Source organism: Triturus cristatus, chromosome 6 (genome assembly GCF_964204655.1).
Source record: "Triturus cristatus chromosome 6, aTriCri1.1, whole genome shotgun sequence".
Taxonomy (NCBI): domain Eukaryota; kingdom Metazoa; phylum Chordata; class Amphibia; order Caudata; family Salamandridae; genus Triturus; species Triturus cristatus.
The window spans coordinates 899,121,574-899,140,793 of record NC_140589.1 but is presented as its reverse complement, the minus strand read 5'-3'; the positions used below and the strand labels follow the sequence as shown (position 1 = coordinate 899,140,793).

Here is a 19,220-nt window from a genome sequence, read left to right as displayed (position 1 = left end):
AGTCTTTCTACCTTGTCCATCCCCCGGTAACCGTCATTAATACGCTGACGGTTGCCCCGGTAACCGTATGCAGACGCGGACGAAGCTCACACTGAGCGGCAGCTTCGGCGGAGACGGACGTTCCTCAAATAGTCAGCACATACATTGTGCCTCTGGGTAAGAGTAATCTCCATCCCATTCCTGAATCTATCTTATCAACTCCTAGCCACCCCCACCCCCTAATTTACACCATCCATTCTGTTTACTTTAGTTACGAGTGAACCTCATACCTCGTTACAACGATCACACAAGTGACTGACCTGAACCAGACAGCAGCGTCTGTTGCGGTAAGATGCCTTCTGTCACTTATGTAATGGATACCGCCAATATTAGTATCGGCTTACCTTGTGCGCATATGTTTAATGCGACTTAATGCTCCTCCTTAACTCCAATGAAACGTTAGTCATATATCATTAGTTTTTGTGCGATTTCAGTACTGGTGCGAGTGACACCGCCCATTCTTAGATATCCTTCCTTTTAATTCCCCACAGCATGGATTGAGTCCCCACAGTTCGATTACTACCCCTGATACGCAGTCCTCCATTCATTGGACGTCTGATGAGCCCCATTGAATTGGATATCCATAATTAATCAGGTACACGATTTACTATGACGTGTTTCTAGTGGTTGGTTTTAATTAGGACGACATCCTCACTTCCCCGTGTTTTAACATTTTAGGTGGACGATCAAATTCATCACCCAGTCAGGTTGCCCCAACCCCCTCCCTTTGGTCCTGATGAAGATCCGCACGGCCAAGGTCTAAATCTCCTCAAGGCCTTCAAGACGGGTCGAAACGTCGACGCTTACTTTCTATTACCTGGGATACACATATAGTTCCTTTGTGCTAGACCAATCATTGGGTCCTTTGAAATACGAAAACATGTATCTGTGATTGAGAAATGTGACCAGGTTTTCTGGACGGTGAATTACAACCGATCCCTATTGTAAAACAAATGAATGTCTTTTACTACTTTGTTTCCATTCCTTGCTTCACCCATTCACTCTTAATCACCTTCTTTTGTTGCACGTTCCTCTTGGAGCAACCTTAAATTGCCCTATTTAATAATAAACGAATATGTATGATAATCTAAACAAGGTTGGATGTTGTTCTTTGCTGGATTGAATTGTATATTGAGTATTGTGAGCTCTCTCCCTTTAAAAAGTGTTTTGGGTTCCGAGCTCAAGATTAAAAAACCTAATTGACTTAGTGAAGCAATTGGCTCACTTGTATTAACTAATTGGTCAAGGACCATTGTTTTACGATGTTTTGATGGCGACAACTCGACTGCTCATACAAACATTGAATACTCATTAGGAATGACGATTTGCGGTCTCCAAATCCATGAAACTTCTCTGACTTGTCCGTGATTTTTATCTGAACGCTTACGTGTTGTGAGATTTTGCTATCCGCCTGTGCTGGCGCCGTCACCTACATAACTTACTCTGTTTCTTCACATTTTATTCCGCCGTTTCTTATCCAATTAATTTTTTGGTTTACCTACTGTACGGTGTACCCAGCTTGCTACATACATCTATTCTGAGACTATTCCTTAGTGAAGTGTCACTGACTGGACCTGTACAGGGATTTGTTCTCTTTATCGAACGCTGTCAAACCAACAGTTTTATGTGAATGAAGCCCGGCATCATTTTGAAAATTATGGTCCGGAATTAAACTCATGATTTGTCTCATATCAAATTAATCCATTGCGCCCTGAAGAAGGAGCTTGCTGAGTTGCATGGGATCTCCGAAACGCGCGTCGGCGCTATTTCTATGTTTATTATTTTGTGTATATATATGTTGTATTGTATTTTGTCATTCAATGTTTGGTTAAGTTTTTTTCTGTTAGGTCTATTTTAGTTTGTTTATTTATCAATTTAGGTTTTTTCATGTATTCTCCCTCATTTATCCCCTAATCACTGTTCTTGCTGGGCTGAGATTGTCTTATTGGTTGGGCTCATTGTTATGTCATGCTTTGTATTATATATAAAAATGTAAGAAAAAGATGGATATATTATTATCATGGAAAATATATTTTTGATAAATAAATGAAACAAATTAATTTTTTATAATTGTAGTCTTGGTCTGTGGGTGTCTCTAACTTTATGGACATATTGCCAATGTTTGAAATTATAGTGTAAGGGAAGTTTTGCTGTTTCTTGATATTGTTATTTCCCTGATTACTTCCTTACCTATCTCACTCATTCAGTGTCCCTCTTTCGTGGCTTTGTTACTAATAGCCTTATAGCCCTTCGTAGCTTGACTATACCAGTTATTAAAGTCCCACTCCCTTGTTAAAGCGGGCCATTCTTTTTTTTTTTTTTTATCTTTTTTCTCCAAGAATAACATAAAACTCACAATACAACAAAAAGTGCAGTACATTGCATCAATTTAGACTTCCATTAATAACGACATACAGTACAGATTCAAGTTCAGACAACGGGTTATCGTACCATTGGCACACAGCATTGTTCCATAGTTAAATCGCATTAAATGTCTTCCTCGTTCACCACAAGAGAAGGGGGAGGCAAACTGGAGTGCAAAGCAAACCCCTACTCTCATTCCATGGGCCCCAGATTTTTGTCCATGTATGTGGACAACCACTACTTTCATATACAGCCCTTTCTGCTTGCACGCACCAGTCCATATCAGACTCCCAGTCTCTGTACATAGCCAATAGGTCTCGCCTTTGGGACCTTATAAGTGTTTAGTTATCTAGCACAATATCCTTGGTGCAACAACATCAACTGTGGCATGGCTAAACACTTATAGGGTCCCAAAGGCAAGACCTATTGGCTATGTAATTTTGTAACTTGTAATTTTCTTGTAATTTTCTCCCCATGTAACGTTACTGTTCCTATTGTGAAGCGCTCTGACACCTTCGGGTAAAGTCCGCGCTATATAAAAACGCATAAAATAAATATGTCAATGCTTGTTTTTGGTAGGCACGGGGAGATTACGTGAAGGAGGAGCCCACACTGAGGATCGAACCCGCTTCTGCAGCTCCAAGGTCGGCAGCTCTTGCCGTAAGGCTGCTTCCTCTCCCCTGTATACCTTAAAGCACCCCAGCCCAGGGTATTAAGATTAGACATATCCATATGTACCACGTACCCCAATGGGCTGTTATGATGACGAATACCGCTTCTTTGGTTGGAATCCCTTTACTGACACGTAATAGTATGGCAGAGGTTCATTCCTCCATCAGTTTGCAGGGGGGGGGAATCCACCACCACGGTGGGTGGAAAATCCACAAGCCAACCACTACATTAAACTAGTAGTCTTGCCAAGCGGCCTGTACCACTGTTACATAGATTGATGTTGTAGGCAGAAGTCGACACCGGGAGGCTGTACAACGTCCAGACTAAGTTTAGGGGCTCTGACAGAAATGGCGTGGATAATGGCATGAAATAGCCGAATTCTTGATTCGAGCACATAATAAAACGAAATTAAAAAGCTGGAGGAAGGTGAGGTGCACCTGGCAATTTTCTGAGGGAAATGTGTGTTAATGGGTAAGACTCGAGGACGGTAGCCGCACAATCGAAACAGCATCACTCCACTCCTGTGTGATCGGAAAATGTGATGTGCACAGTGGAAAAAAAATGAGTGCATCTCGCTGGAAAGTGGCAAAAGGTCACCGCACCACGTTCATAACGCAATTACATTTCAGTTATGAATAGCTTCTAGAAACAAGTGCATGCGTCGCGCTGAAAGTTTAAAAAAAAAAGGAATGCAGCGTCCCGCAAGTGGTGCGCGCTAGAGCGAGCACCAGCCCATCTGTTTTGCATTATCGCGCACGCGTCTGGGCACGATAATACAAAACAGATGGTGCCTGTGCAGGTAACCGCAAGCAATAGGCCACATGCACGAGCGTGTGGTGAACTTTTTAATGCCACCTTACTATAAGTCTCGCCAGAGCAGCACATGCACGCTGCGCTAGGCTCGACCTAAAAATAGCAATAGTAACTTCTGAGCAATGGGGAGTTAGTATTTAATTAAAACTAAAGTTACAAAATCGAGTTGTGAAAAGTGGGCTCAAAGTATGGATTGGACATGGTTAAGCGTTTGCGCAACATAAGACGTGATGAAGATGCTGATGACTGATGTGCTTCTCTTTCTAAACAAGCATTGGCATAGTCAACAGGTCTCGCCTTTGGGACCTTATAAGTGTTTGGGCAGATCTATTGGCTTGCTAATGTTTAGGCCAAAAGTAAAACTACAGTTAGTGAAAGGACTAGAAATCGGGGATGAAGGGCTGAGGCAAGACAGTGAGAGTTAAAGAAGAGCACTGAATGTACAGCAGAGGAAAGAACGTAAAAATTAGGGAAGAAGGGCTCAGGCAAAACAACAATCCTCTGAGACTGCTTACAAATGGAATACAACTACAAAAGGACACGATGGGAGTAACTCCGTAAGCAGGCAAAGTAAACAATGTTGAAAGTATCCTGCGTAAGAGCACGCCACCCATCTGCAAACCGCTTCGACGTATAGTAGGATAGAAAACAACAAGTAGTCCGTCTTTATGTCACTGATGGAAGATTTTGAAAGGAGTGCACAGTGGAGGTAAAAAAGTTCAGACACAAGTGCCTCCGAGGCTGACACAGCACTACAAACTATTTTGAAAGTTTTTTGCTGCACTTTTTTGGGAATTGGGCAGAGTGAGTTGTAAGTTAATCCTGGTGTGAACACCAATCCGAAAATGTGGTAAAAGCATGGCAATATGGGCAGCATGGCATTAATGGTATTTGGGGGTGCTCGTGCCGCTACCTCTCACCCATTGCAGGGCTCCTCGTGACCTTAGAAGCTGAGCGGTGACAAGATCAGCCTGAGGATCCCCAACCCCTTTGAGTATAAGCAGGATCACCCCTGCCTAATTCACTGCGAGACGGCAGTGGACTCGAGGCACTTACCACTATGTGTGCCCCAGCCAGCTTCAGCGGCTTGGGGCTGATGAGCAGGGACACCATGTAGAGCAGCAGCACGAAGGCCACATTGAAGCCAGCTACCAACAGCAGCATGGTGGGAGCGGGCACCTCTGGGCTACCAGTAGGCAGATAGCACGCACGGCCGATTGTTTACCTCCACCCCCCTCAACATGCAGGAAACTGCGCGGGTGTCCCAGTTGCAGATGAAGAGCGCTGGGGCAAAGCAGGAATAAAAGCGTGTGTCCCAGCTGCAGCAGAAGAGCGCTTGGGCAAAGCAGGAATAAAAAAATAAAAAAATAAAAAACAAGCACAGCTGCAAAATTAAGTGCATACCCAGTGAAGGCAGCTACCAACAGCAGCATGGCAGGAGCGGGCACCTCTGGGTCACCAGTAGGCAGATAGCAGGCACAGCCAGTTGTTTACCTCCACCCCCTCAACATACAGGGAGCTGCGCGTGTGTCCCAGCTGCAGCAGAAGAGCGCTCGGGCAAAGCAGGAATAAAAAAAACAAGTATCGTTAAATAAAAAACATTATTAGTTAAACGTCTCCCAAGAGTAAACGGGAGGAAGAGGTCAGGTAAACGAGGAACGTGCCCCAAGACTCGGACACCACCCGGTGTGATGGTAATCTTTCCACCTTTGTGTGTGCGAGCACCGGGGGCAGACAAACACTAGGGGCGCTTCCAGCAACTCCACGATGAACAATGAATAGCGTAACTCTGAGGAGTTTGCTTTTTGATCGGGAAAGGGGAGGGAGGAGCTGGTAGAATTTCCAATAACAAGCCAGCGTTTCCCGTAAACAAAGCTACCAGCACACCCTCCTACGTCACGGTAAACCAAGATGATGTCGGCCTGTCCAGATGGGCCGTCCTAAAAGTGGACAAGGCGGTAACCCAAAAGCCCGATTTTCAATCATGTGCCAACGTTTAACATAAACAATGACGCGAGCCAATTGAAATCAAGGGCATGGCTTAAAGTCACTTCCGAATCTGTATCGATTCCAAAAGGCCTGCAACGCCAGGCGATACCTAAAAATGGAACACCTTTATGTGTGGGTGGGTAAATGGGGCCAGTGTGGGCTATTGCTTAGGTAATAGAAGATCCTGCAGTCAGTTTTTGTCACTTTTACCACCTCTGCCCCACCAAGTGTGTGATCCATTTATGGTGTAAATTAAGTCCCACACCTCAAGAAGTCACACAGCGTGGGGGAACATGGTTAGCGGTGTGATGAATGAATCAGAAAGGGAATTTGGGGAAAGGTGTGACAAAAACAAACACTAAACAAGGACAAGATTCATCTGGGCGATGAGCAGCATGTCATCGTCATCAATATGTTGTGGAAGGAAACGAAGGAATGAGTATGACAGTTCAGTTAAATGCATTGCAAACAGTACTTCTGCCCCAGAGACCCAAGTTACCAGATGCTTAAATGTTTTGTATTCTAGATTTGAAAAATCTAATTTGGAGGAGTGAACCCACCCAGTTCTAAAAATATGATTGTTAAAAGAAAAATTGTACTATATTGCCAAATTGGGTGGTGCATCTGCATTCTCCTCGGGAATGTCCATTACTCTTGGGTGCCTGCCTGGACTGGTCTGGTAGGTAAGCAGGAGTGTTGAGCTCAGCTTTCACCTTTCGTTCGTGCAGGAGACAGGAAGGCCTGCGGATGGTAAAACAGAAGCTGTGTTGTAGAGTCAAAGAGAGGTATAGAAGGAAGGTAAGCTTCTTGAGGAGTGTACCAAGAAGACTCAGAGGCAGAGTAAAATACAAGAAGACTGAGTTTAACTTTCACCATCAGTGGAACACACGCTCTCTGCAGCAGCATTTCCCAAATCAACTCACCTCTCTCTATTCCACATAGCTGAGTACTAGGCCTCAGAGTCATGGTTAACCTTTGAAGTAGATAACTTCTTTCTTCTAGCTGTGGATGAGGTAGCCCCGCCCTGAGTTCTTCCATCCTCCTCCTGATTCTGAGTAACTCCATCCCAGTCCAGACCCGAGCAAGATAGACATGTAGTGACTGCTGTGGAAGATCAAGTAGAGAAACAGAATTGCAGTATTGTGTATGAGTTTTTGTTTGTTAACTAAAGTGACTGGTCTGGTCTCTGAAGAACCAGAAAAAAGGAGTGGACCCTACAAGTAAATCTGGCAAAGTGTGAAAGGGCCAATCACCTCCAGGAACAATGATCATGCATCATTCTGGCCCCAAGCATTGCAAATCATCTCAATCAAGATGATTAAGAAATCACAGTTGAACACCCTCCCTTACTGTCTGCCACCACATGAATCACCAGTCGTCAGACACAATCACTCAATAATATATCACTCATTGGTGCAACTGTATCTTCTCTTTGATGCAAGCAACAGATTGGCATTTGGCAGTCTTGTGAATCAAATGATCTTCTGGGGCAGTCCTAGGTGTTGAGAAAAAGAAGTATCATAAGAGTGGACCATACAGGTTAATTTTTGCTAAGTACGTTTGTTAAGGCCATTCACCGCCAGGAAAAATGAAATGTTACTATTTGGCTCCTTTATAACCTATGGTTGAAATGTTACAGCCTTTCTAGACATCCGTTGATCTCTGAAGTGTCTCCTACATATAAAGATGCTACTCCATCATGGTGTGCTCATTTATTGAGGGCACCATTGAAGCGACAGCTGCTTCCATTTCTTGTATAGACAAGTTTCCATTTAAGTCTTGTCCAAGGCCACCGTTAGCATAATAGCGGTGCTAGATGCATCATTTGGTGGATACCAGCTCTGAAGCAAATGGTCAGTTTGAGTATATATTGTAAATCTCTTCACTTTAATTCCAGCAGCCTCCATCTTCCCATTTGGTGTGCAGCTTTAAAACATTGTTGGTTGAAGAGGTAGCAAATATAAGATTAAGAAGAATAATTAACAAGTTTGGAGCCCAGTTAGCAAACTCATTTTATATGAGTGTCTCTCAGAAGGCAGAGGATGCACAATGGGGATTATTTGGGTATGCTGGAGGATGCAAATGGCCTTTGTTAGTCCTTCTTTTATCATTTGGTCTTCATCGTTTTCTATATTTCCTACCCTCCGCTGGGTCCAACTCAGTAAACATGGTGAGCTCATCTCTTATCTTATTATATCGATCAGAAAGCCAATGGAATATGGACATATGAAATCGCACTACATGTATTATTGGATAGCCTCTGCCGAAAATGTGAATTTACTTGAACCTCATTTTTCAGCCATACTATTGGGTTTCTATATCAAAGTTGACAAGATTACAGACACCAGTTTACTCCTGCTCTCTTGAAACATGCTTTTATCAAATAACTGCACCTTTACTGCATAAGATATGTAAGTGGGGCTGGGAATTACATTTTCGGGTGAGCATTTTATATTTGGAAAAGTATTTTTTTAATTGTAAACTTTGTGTAGCATGTTTTCTAGCCACAATCAATAAGACAATAGTGTGATGTCAGCAGCAAGTATGGCATTAAGCAATAACCTTTTTTTGCTTTATATTACAGTTTCACTGCAGGACATAACAATGAGGAAAGCTTTTCGAAGTTCCACAATTCAAGATCAGCAACTATTTCATCGCAAGACTTTGCCTATTCCGTTACATGAGACCTATGAACTATGTGAACAGCCACCACCACTCAATATACTTTCTCCCTACAGGTCAGTAAAGAAATTGTGCATGCTCATTCAGAAAACAAAAATAAAGCATACAATTTTCATTTAGTAGGGCGAGCACTGTGGATCTTAAACCATCGACACTTTTTAGTTAGACACATAGATGCTGGAGCTATATGTACTGCCGCTCTTCACTGGTGTTCCACAACAAGGCACAGTGGGTTCTGGTGGATACAGAGATGGCAAGGAGTTGAATACGGTACTTTACTTTACATTTTTGATTCCAGAGCTTTAATAGGCAACCAGTTACCCATCCCTACCAGACTTCTAGTTTTTTAAAAACATTTTATGGATACAACTGACCAGATTTAGTGTTATGATCTTTCGGATGAAATGAACATCCACACAAGGCTCGGCTGCCAGCCCCATTCAGACAGTGTAAACCGCACCACCACCACCACCACCACCACCAGGCATCCCAACCTTCACTTACTGGTAAGTAATGGCTTCTTAGGCTCAACTTCCTCCCGTCACAGTTCTTCAATGCTGCTTCCTTGGGGATGGGATTGAAGTACAAGTGTACAATTATCCAGGCGTAGCCCTCCCGTGTTCCATAGGGTTTCTGGGAGTCCCTGGATCCAGTTGACTGCGGTCCTCCATGATTGTTGTCTCCGATTGCACAGCATATACACACACCCAGGAACAGTCATACCTGCAGACCACTTTTCACATTATTTCACCTTTAAACCTGTTCCACAAATAATTAACTTATAGCCTAATCATTTATGATTTGGTGCAGTTCTTCTTTTTACTGCTGACATTCATTTGCTGATAGCCACAATGTATTTTGGAGTTACGGCCCTATGATTCTTGAAGCATATGCAGAAAATGAAAAATTAGCTCAATTCCATCAGCTGAATGCCTTATCTCCTGCGATGAGAGATGTGATTTCTCAATTGCTTTACATTTAGATAGTGCAGCAGGTTGGGTTACGACTTGGCAAGGTCTATGGATCTAGACAGCCAGCCTTAATAGTGTTTTGCAGAAACTGGTCACCGCTCTAGGGACAGCGGGTGCTCTGGCATTGTCTGGGGATGTCTCTCTTCCCCATTGAGCTCTGAACTTGGCTCTCAACATGTCCTCTGTAGGTGGCGTCAAAAACGTCCACGTCCAATACTCAGTAGTTCACTACTTGTGCTTTTCTGGTACCAGGCATCATCATGGGGTTCTTGCCATTGAAGTAGTTTTGATGGACAGCTCCTGTCAATCTGATTCATAACCCCAGAAGAAGAGACTGTGCTTTCTACAAAATGGTCTTCACGAGTCAGAGATTACTGTGTTGTGTTCCCCAACAGTAAGGTTGAACCGTGAAAGCAGCAGAGATTTTCTGGAATTTAGGCATTCATACTGGCATCTAGCAAGTTGTACCTTCTCATCCAGAGCAGTTTCAGTTGGCTACAATTTGATACTGATGCATAATCATGCTTGGTCCTCTTTACTGAGGTGTTGAAATGACTCCAGAGCGTGGTGTATTTCAAGGTAATGTTCACACCCCCTACAGTTCTGACTTGTAGACATTGCTATCAGCCAGTCATGTATAAGTCAAAGGGCATGACCCGTCACTGACTCACTCTCAGGAAAGGCTGCACGATCTTACTATTTTATATAACCGGCTCTCCCATCCCGCAAAACAGAACTGGGTGAGTGGAATGAGGCCTTGTCCTTGAGAGGTGGAAGATGGAGACTGTAGAATCAAGCATTTATGATGAAGGGTGATGAATTATACTTGACACACAAAAGCAGTAGTTTGCCCTTTTTCAATTATTTAATGAGAGACGTCAGGGGTCATAGCTGAGGATTCAGGATTTGGCTGCTGTTCCAGAATAACATCCATTTAAAGTCTTTCACTACTCCTGGAAACTTAAAAAAACTTCCATTAGCCTTTGTTAACTGTTGTCAGAAAACTTGATCCAGTATAAATAAATGGATCCAGAGATGGTTAGGAAATAGAAAAGCAAGCATCTAATAAGATGAGGACTGTTGGTTGAAGCCTCTACACAGAAGAAGTAGTAATAGCAATAGCACATTTGGGGGGGCGGGGGAGGGGGAGTGTCATTGGGCAAAATTCACAGAGTACCCATATGTGGGTAGTGATTGTGTGTGGCTGGGATTGGAGAGCTAAATATTTCGGTGGGTGGATCTTTGGGCGCAACTATGGTCCATTCTAAGAGTAAATGTTTCAATTTGTTATTTTGTTTTATATGCTCACTTTTTCACTGTTGAAATTATGTATTTGGGAGTTTAACCCCGGGCTATAAACTACATCTAGGCTTCTTACAATACAACCCCTTTATGGGAATTTTCATTAGAGTAAAAATATGTCATCCTATTTTGCACAGCTATATAAATCAGTTTCAGCTTCAGAATTTACATCTCAAATTGAGTCGTAAAAAGGATAATTATTAATCATAAATAAACATAGAATTTAACAATGAAAAGCACAGATACATTGCTTTCATATTCAAGATACATCAAGCATTGAGAAGACTGATTTTTTTGGGGTGCCCCTTGGACAAAGTGCCTGATTAATTATAACTCATTGAGAGACTGAGAAGGTTAATAAACTCAGGTATGCAGTAATCCTTCCGCTGCAAATCTAGCAGCATGAAATATAATGTTAGAAATCCCTCACATACCCAGAAATTTGTCATGTTGGCACCTTCATTTGTAAAATCTTGATTAACGTATACCACAGCAGATTAAGTGGCCTCTGACCTCCATCTCTTGTACTTTGTCTGACAAACACCAGTTGAACCTAAAAAAAAAAGTCAGCGTCTCCTGCATTGAGGAACAGAGATGGGTCTCTAATGCATCCCATTTGCACAGGGTCTGCTTGGAATTCTCATCCACTCAACTAATAACAGTTCCTCCTGGCCCAACTAATGTTCAGATTATCAGGATCATCAGACATTTTTTTAATATTGATTTGTGCATTTGCATTTTCGACGAACAAATTATGACCAGGTTAAACCGAGAAACCAAATCACCCCATTAGCTGATGGAGAATGACTTGTAGGAAGGCGCACAAGGAGTTTCCTTCACCAAACAGTGCACATATTGATCCCCAGATGAGATTTCTCAGTGTAAGAGTCAGTAGTACAAGCATCCTGTGCAAAAGTCAAGGTAAAGTGGGGAGGCCTTTTTACTGTACAAAAATGCCAATTTAGCATCAATTCCTGATACCTCAGTGGGGGGATATTGAGCTAGTAAAATATTTAGGATTTGGCAACCCACCACTTGTGAAAACGTTTTGGATGAATTAATAAATACAGGATAGAGGATTTAAACAGTCATTCTAGGCTACTTTATCAAAGAAAATTATTGACTTAAAACATGAGCCTTGAAAAAAAGGGTTTTTTCTAAATGTGTTGGCTGTTTGTAATGTTTGAATCAAATTGAAAAAAAAAAGGAACTTTGGAAAGAAATTGGGGTTTGACGCAACTTTGTTTTTTGGGCCACATTCAACTATCTTTAATGTTATGATTATCTATAGTAAAAACCTCTCGTCGAACACACATGTAAACTTCAATATACACATTCTGGATCGTCACATATTTTTGACAGTTATTAGTAATTCTGTCACAGTCCAAGGGAGTTTGGTCCAAGCAGACTGCACCACCTAATATTCTGCCTGAATGCACGAGTCGACTCTCCATTTGTGCAGTCGGGCAGGCTGGTCATGCACCTCTGGGACTGGAATCCTTTAAAAAAAAAATATTTATATATATATATTTGGAGATAGCTCATAAATTCATAGTACATTAGTAGAAATCAGATGAAATTCATTATTAACCATGTCAACTTATTTACACGTTGCATGTTTATAAACCATACATAATTCAAGAACTTGAAAGGTTTTACAACATATAATAATTCATAACCTGGTTTATACAATCTAATTTAGCGATATTTAAAAGCATATCCATCCGAGAACATAAAAAACCTGCCATTGTAGTTTAACACAGATTTCCCCACAAAGCCTTACATTTCTTATATGAGCCTGCTCTTAGAGCGTACTTTCTTTCATGCTCTTTAATCTTGTTAATTTACTAAATAACTGTATGGGAGTGGGGCTGTCATTCGATCTCCACTTTTGTAAAATCAGTGCTCTTGCAACTAGTACCAGGATGATACATATCTGTTTTTTCTGTAGCGCGGTTGCTGTAAGCCCTGTGTAATATCCTAAAACTATTGTCTGGGTATCTTGTTGCTGGGGGACTTTCAGAGTATCATAACAATATCTGTTAACACTCCCCCAGAATCCATCTAGTTTCGGACATTCACAGATAATATGGGTCCAGTTCGCTCCTCCCTGTGAATTGCATCAAAAACAGTTTGATGAGTTCTGGGGATTGATTTTATGCAGGAAATCTGGAGTACGATACAGCAACCACTTAGAATAAAACTACATCCTTTTAAAGTTGCCGCTTTTAGCAGGGAACTATTAAACTTATTAATCTGAATCCAGTCCATACTGGAAATATGCAACCCTTACTGGTTTACCCATTTTTTTTTGTACTTTTGGATATAATATATCTGCCCCACTGGTCCGGAACAGTGAGACCCAGTCGCTTATTGACATGCGATGTACATGATATACTAGTGGCTCTACGAGATTGCTGGCATCACAAATATGTATAGGGTTTAGTTCCAATAAAAAGCATTTAACCCTAACAAATGACCATTGCAAAATAACTTTACTGTGTTTAAGCATTGGTTCTATTTCAGACCAGGTATTCCAACACCCCAACAAATCTCCTATTTTGCTGAAACCTTGATTTTTCCAGTTGGACATAAGTTCTGGTTCTAATATTAAATCTTCCCCTACATGGATATCCGAAAGAAAGGTTTCTCCATTCAAAGTGGGGATTGAATAATGTTTGTATAGCTGTTTTTTCCGTTTAATGCTCCATTGGAGAGTTATATATCTTACTTTTTTAGGAGTTTTTATTAAACGCATGAAATCTCGGATCAGATATTCCTTATAAATTAAGTCTAAAAAAAGGTTATCAACCTATTAATATTTAAAACCTTCATAGTTCTATATGTAGTGTGTGCAAAGTTAGCATGGTAGTACTCTTTCAAATCAGGGAGAGCTAGCCCCCCTTCTGGCACTGGTCTAAAAAGCATATCCATTAATAGCCTAGGCACTTTATTTGCCCATATAAATGTTGTAAAAAACCTTGAACTTTGTTAAAAAATGTAATTTGAACTGCATTAGGAACAGCTGAAAAAAGGAAGTTACATAAAGGCAATATCATCATTCGAATTATGGCTACTCGACCTATTATTGAAACAGGGAGATCTTTCCATTTTGACAGTTTATTCTTTATTTTGTTTACGAGAGGGATATAGTTTAAGACATTGAGGTTGTTAATATGTCCTGTTAAATATATCCCCAAATACCTCTTAGGACGTGTATTAATCAATGGAACTAAGTCCACCAATAACGAGTCAGATGTGCAGTTGCAAAGCAGAATCTCTGTTTTAGATGTGTTAATTTTATAGCCCCCAATAGATTGAAATTCCTTCAATAGATTAAAAATTTACATTTGCACTTCCCGGGTTTTAAAAAAAGGGCTATATTGTCGGCATATAGTTTAATATTAGTCATTCCAGGTATTGGGGATGTTGTATTGCTTAAAATGCGAATGGCTATGGCCAAGGACTCTATAAAGGATGCAAAAAGCAGAGGACTACTCTGCAGGACCCACCCTCTTGGCATTCACTATTATTTGAGCCGTGGCCCCCTCATACATTTTCGAAATAACTGTTATCAACTCAGGAGGAAACCCAAATTTTGCTAGTGAATAAAAAAGGCTTCACCAGCATACATTGTCGAAAGCCTTTTTGGGATCTAAAAACATAATCTGAGATGGAATTATATTTTGTGTAAAGTAATCCAATGCTTAAATTAAAAAAGTGGTGTTAAAAGATAGTTGTCGCCCTGCGATAAAACCACATTGGTCTTTATGAATTATTGACCCCATACATTTGCTGGTTCTATTGGCTATTAATTTAGCTATGATTTTATCATCTGAGTTCAGTAAAACTGGTAGGTCTATATGAGTTTACATCCTCTGCTTCTTTGTCCTTTTTTAAAAAGCTAACAACCACAGCGATGCGGAAAGAGGGTGGTATTTCCTCACCATATAATATATTATTAGCCAATATCACAAGTTCGTTATTCAGGCTTACGCTGATTTTTTTTTTTAAACTCAGGTGGGATGCCATCTTCCCCGCAGGCTTTACCATTTGCCATTGATTGGACCACTCCTTCTATTTCTTGTGTTGAGGCATCCACTATTAAATGTATACGTTGGTCTACAGTTAATTTGGGGATTTGTAATCCATTAAAGAAGGAGTCTAGCTCTCTGCTGTCTACCTCTTGTCTAGTGGAGTAAATGGATTTGTAATGCCTGACATACTCGCTCTGTATTGTGTTTTCATCTATGGTGCGGCTCTTGGTGAGCTTATTAGTTAATGCATGCACCCTGTTCTGAGCTAGCTTGTCCTTAATTTGCCAGGCAAAAAATCTACCTGTAAACTCACTTTCTTCGTATACCTTCTGTAGATAGGCAGAGTTGGAAGCATAAACTGTGGTGTAATAATAGTCTTGCATTTCCTGACATGCTTGCTGTAATGCCGGTTTATTCCTGGTATTTTTATCCTTTAAATATTGCTCATTTGTGAGCTTAACTTTAGCTTCAAGATGATTTCTCTCTATAAGTTGCGCACGTCTAGTAGCAATCTGTTTGGACGATATAACCCCATCCCTGGAAGCACTGATGCGATGAGCGAAGGATAGCGGCAACGAGGAATCCTACGGCTCCACGGCGGTTGGCGTTTTTGACGTCTTTAGGGAGAAATGCCTCGGATAATCAGTAGGAACTATGGCGCGGGCTCCCAGGGCCTCGGATAATAGAGCTTTACCTTCGGAAGGGTGCAGAAGCGAAGGTAGTTTACGTAAACGACAACGGAGCGGGAGCCAATTGAGTATCGGTCTGGAGCAGAACGGTGTGGAAAGAAGGAGGTGAGCTAAATGAAGAGGGTCCAACCTCTGTTTACCTCTCTGGGGGTGCAGAAAGAGAAAGAAGAGGGAATACAGTATAACCCCATGTATGAAGAGTCATCAGAACTTTAGCTAAATCCAAAACTCAAATTAAGGGGGAAGGGGCTGAGGAAACAATAGGCTGCATATCGCCAATTTAAAAGCTAACTGGGTTGAGTCAAAAAATACGTGGCTCAGGGGAATAAAGAATCTGTGTGGATGGAGGAGAACAGAGTATGCGCCCAGTTAAACAAAGAAATGCAGTGACCCTGTAGCAGATTCTAAGACCAGAAATCGGCTGCCAGAAACACAAAGGAAGATGCGTGCCAAACCAAGCACGAAGACTGCAGGCAGCGTGCGTGCTCCACGAAACGCCCAGCAAAGGATGAATTTGAAAGTCCAACAGCTGATTGCTCAAGAGCAAGCGCATTCCCCTGTGGGCCAAGGCAACATGTCAATTTCAGGGGGCAGGGATCCCCTGAGCCAAGGACAGAAGTAGTATGTACAGACACTGGCCCCCCCCCCCCTCCCCGAAGATGTTAGTGATAGATTCTTTCTCTACCCCGGCTTGTAAGCAATTTCAGCTCTTCTTAAAGTCCCATTCTCGATGACAGCGGTAACTCTTGTCAGCCAGCCACCAGCCACACCACTTTCGCATAATTCTAAACCACAGGCTCCTACTCCTGCCCTGACAGTACCCCACATTCTATTACTGGAGGCTACAGAGGGATTAGTAGCTCAACACCAATCTACAAATTTGAACTCTCAGTGTAAAGGCAATAATGAAGCCTCTAGAAACTTTAAAGAAACAGACCCTACTATAAAGAGTATGTTTGAAGTAATACTTTTGGAGATCAAGGAGCTCCGGATTTCGCAGGCAGTGGGAATCGCTTCATTACACACTAGGCTCTCTCAGATAGAAGAATCTCTAGGTTAGATCCCGGAACGCCTGGAGGAGGTGGAAGAGCGAGTTTGCACTTTAGAAGACAAAGTCTCAACCTGCGATCAGGAACTAGCCCAATTTAAGCACAATACAGAGATTCTTGAATCCAAGCTACAGGATATGGAAAACTTCAATAGAAGGTCCAATCTGTGGCTGGTAGGCGTTCCTGAAACCATTGAAGGCGCCCAGGTATGCGAGTGGGCTGAGACCTTTCTGAAGAAGGCAATCCCCAAACTTGAGGGAGATTTGACTATTACTAGAGCCCACAGAGTTCCCTTCCAAAGGTCTCCCAACGCAAGAATCCCTTGTACTATTTTGTAGAACTTTGCAGATGATCAAATAAAAGAGAAAATTCTTACTAAAGCTATTGCGGAAATAACATTGTCGACGGAAGAAGTTTCGAATTTTAGAGTCTTCTCTGCCATGTCAGCTATGTCAGCAAAGAGACTTTGGAAATTCGTGAAAATGATTGACATGTTATAATCAAAGGGTGCGCAGGCATCCATTTGTCAGCAATCAAAGCGGAAAGTTTTGGCAAAAGGGAATTTCCACATATTTGATAATGTTGGGAACGCACAAGAATTACTACAACAGATTTCAAACTAGGACAGGGCTGTTTAAAAAAAAAAAATGAGATCTAAGCCCGGGAAGTCAAAAATACTAGGCAGAGTAGGGGCTGCAGTAAAAATTATGCTCTCAAAATAAAGTATAAAGTAGGCTGGGAGTCACCAGGGTGGCTGAGGCTAATCAGCCTCAGTAGCAGTAGCGCACAAGGGAAGGGGTGCAGCCACATGGCAACCAGCAATCACAAGGGGGAAGGGGACGGGAAGAGAAGTGGGGTACTCCTCCATGTACACAGGGAGGGAACTGCTTGAAGGGTGGGGGGATGCACAGGGTGTTAAGGGGGCACAGGGTGTGAAGGGGAAGCAGAGGAGAGAAAAGGGAGAAAGCTCATTTAAATTTGAAAGTGTGCATGAGATGAAAAATGTAGGGATCTTTGTAAAACGAAATGAGAGGAAAAGTTACAACATCCATAACAACTGGTTGAGAGTTTTAGGTAGTACTGTTATTTTCTTATGTATCCTGGCACTGGTTTGCACTTTAGGGTTCATTTTACTGATATTATTATTTACTGATTATTTATAATAATCAAGTGAGATTTTTAGGTAGATCTGTAATTTTGGTATGAATTTTAGGTAATATACGGTGTTATATATCCAGTGCTTTTAGACAATAGTTTCTCGGATCATGTATTGTTACATTTAGAATTATCAGGGATAGGCAGGGATGAGAAAACCTTAAAATGGACATTTAATGGAATCTAGTTGGAAGATGAGGATTGGTGTAGGGAAATTCAGGGGGAAATGGGACTGGCACCTTTGTTTTCATTATTATTAATTTGGTAAAATTCTGAAACCTGGAGACCATCACACTTCAGAGGACACAACAGATTACTGCTCAAACCCTCGGGTCACATTTCACATCTGATAGATTGGTGTAGCAATCAAGCAATGGGTCCTGATGCAAGCAATGAAAATGGCCCTTTTGACATCTGTTGGGTGGTAGTTAAAACAGCAGTTATCAGGGTACAGTGGGCCCCGGGGAGCTCTGGGCACCGGTCCACTGCACATGCTGCACCAGTGGTAGATGTGCCCATGGTCTATCCAGAGAATTCCGATCGAATGCCTCACTGCTGTCTTGGTAGAGGGTGTCTGTAGCATTCTCTGTACCTTTCACCCCTACCAGTGAAAAACAGTGGTCTCAAAGAGTTCCGATGGAGCCAGCTGTCCTGCATGGCTGCTGTACTTGAGAGAATGAAAATGAGGTTCTTGACATCAAGGCAGGTTATTTTACCTCAGGGGAAACTCCTCCTTCTTCCGTCAGATACTGATCTGATTCTCTTTGCCCCAGTGTTTGAAAAAGCTTTTAGATGGCAAGAGAGTAGCCATAAAGGCGTCACTAGAGTTCTTTCACCGCAGGGGCAACTCATTTTCCTGTTGGCCCTGGACCCATCAGAGGGCGTTGCGCTTTGCCTCCTAGGCCTGGCTATGGATGGCCTGATCTTGTATTAAGTATTGATTCCTAAATATGCAATGATCGAGTCTAAAGTACCACTCCCATGCAACCGTTTTCTTTTTCAAATACAGTGGCCATGTGGCATTTAGCACCCGCTGTATCTGTTGCCCCTGTGGTGGTGCAGTCGGTAATAGACAACTGCCAGACCGGAACACGCACTTTTAAATTGCTTTCAGCTGGTAAAGCAGAAAGCATTGTAACTACTTTCGGTCCAACCATTAAAGATTGTCATCTATATTTCAGATGTTTGTATTGATTCATAAAAGTGCTCTGGTACTAGCATTTCACATTTTTAAGACTGCTACAAAAGTAGTAATATTTCCCCTTGCCCCTGCACCATTATGTACTCGATTGCCAAAGCTGTGGCCCGGTTTGAAAGGACACTGTTAGTGCTTGCAAAGTAAGCATGAAACCAGGAGCAGCTTCTCCGCTATGGCGGAGGAGCGTCGCCCCACTGATGAATTGCAGCAGTGAGAAGAAAACTACTTTATGGTCATTTTATTTTTACTTCCAGGCTGCC

The 19,220-nt window shown here is 42.0% G+C and overlaps 1 protein-coding gene across 2 annotated transcripts in view; it reads left to right on the top strand.

Moving 5' to 3' along the window:
- WASF1 (WASP family member 1) overlaps positions 1-19,220 on the top strand; it is a 365,875-nt gene that overhangs the window by 294,280 nt on the left and 52,375 nt on the right. For both annotated transcript variants that reach the window (XM_085611549.1, XM_085611550.1), the window contains one exon: positions 8,462-8,615. In XM_085611549.1, coding sequence (XP_085467675.1) covers positions 8,462-8,615 — 154 coding nt within the window. The remainder of the gene's footprint in view (positions 1-8,461; positions 8,616-19,220) is intronic.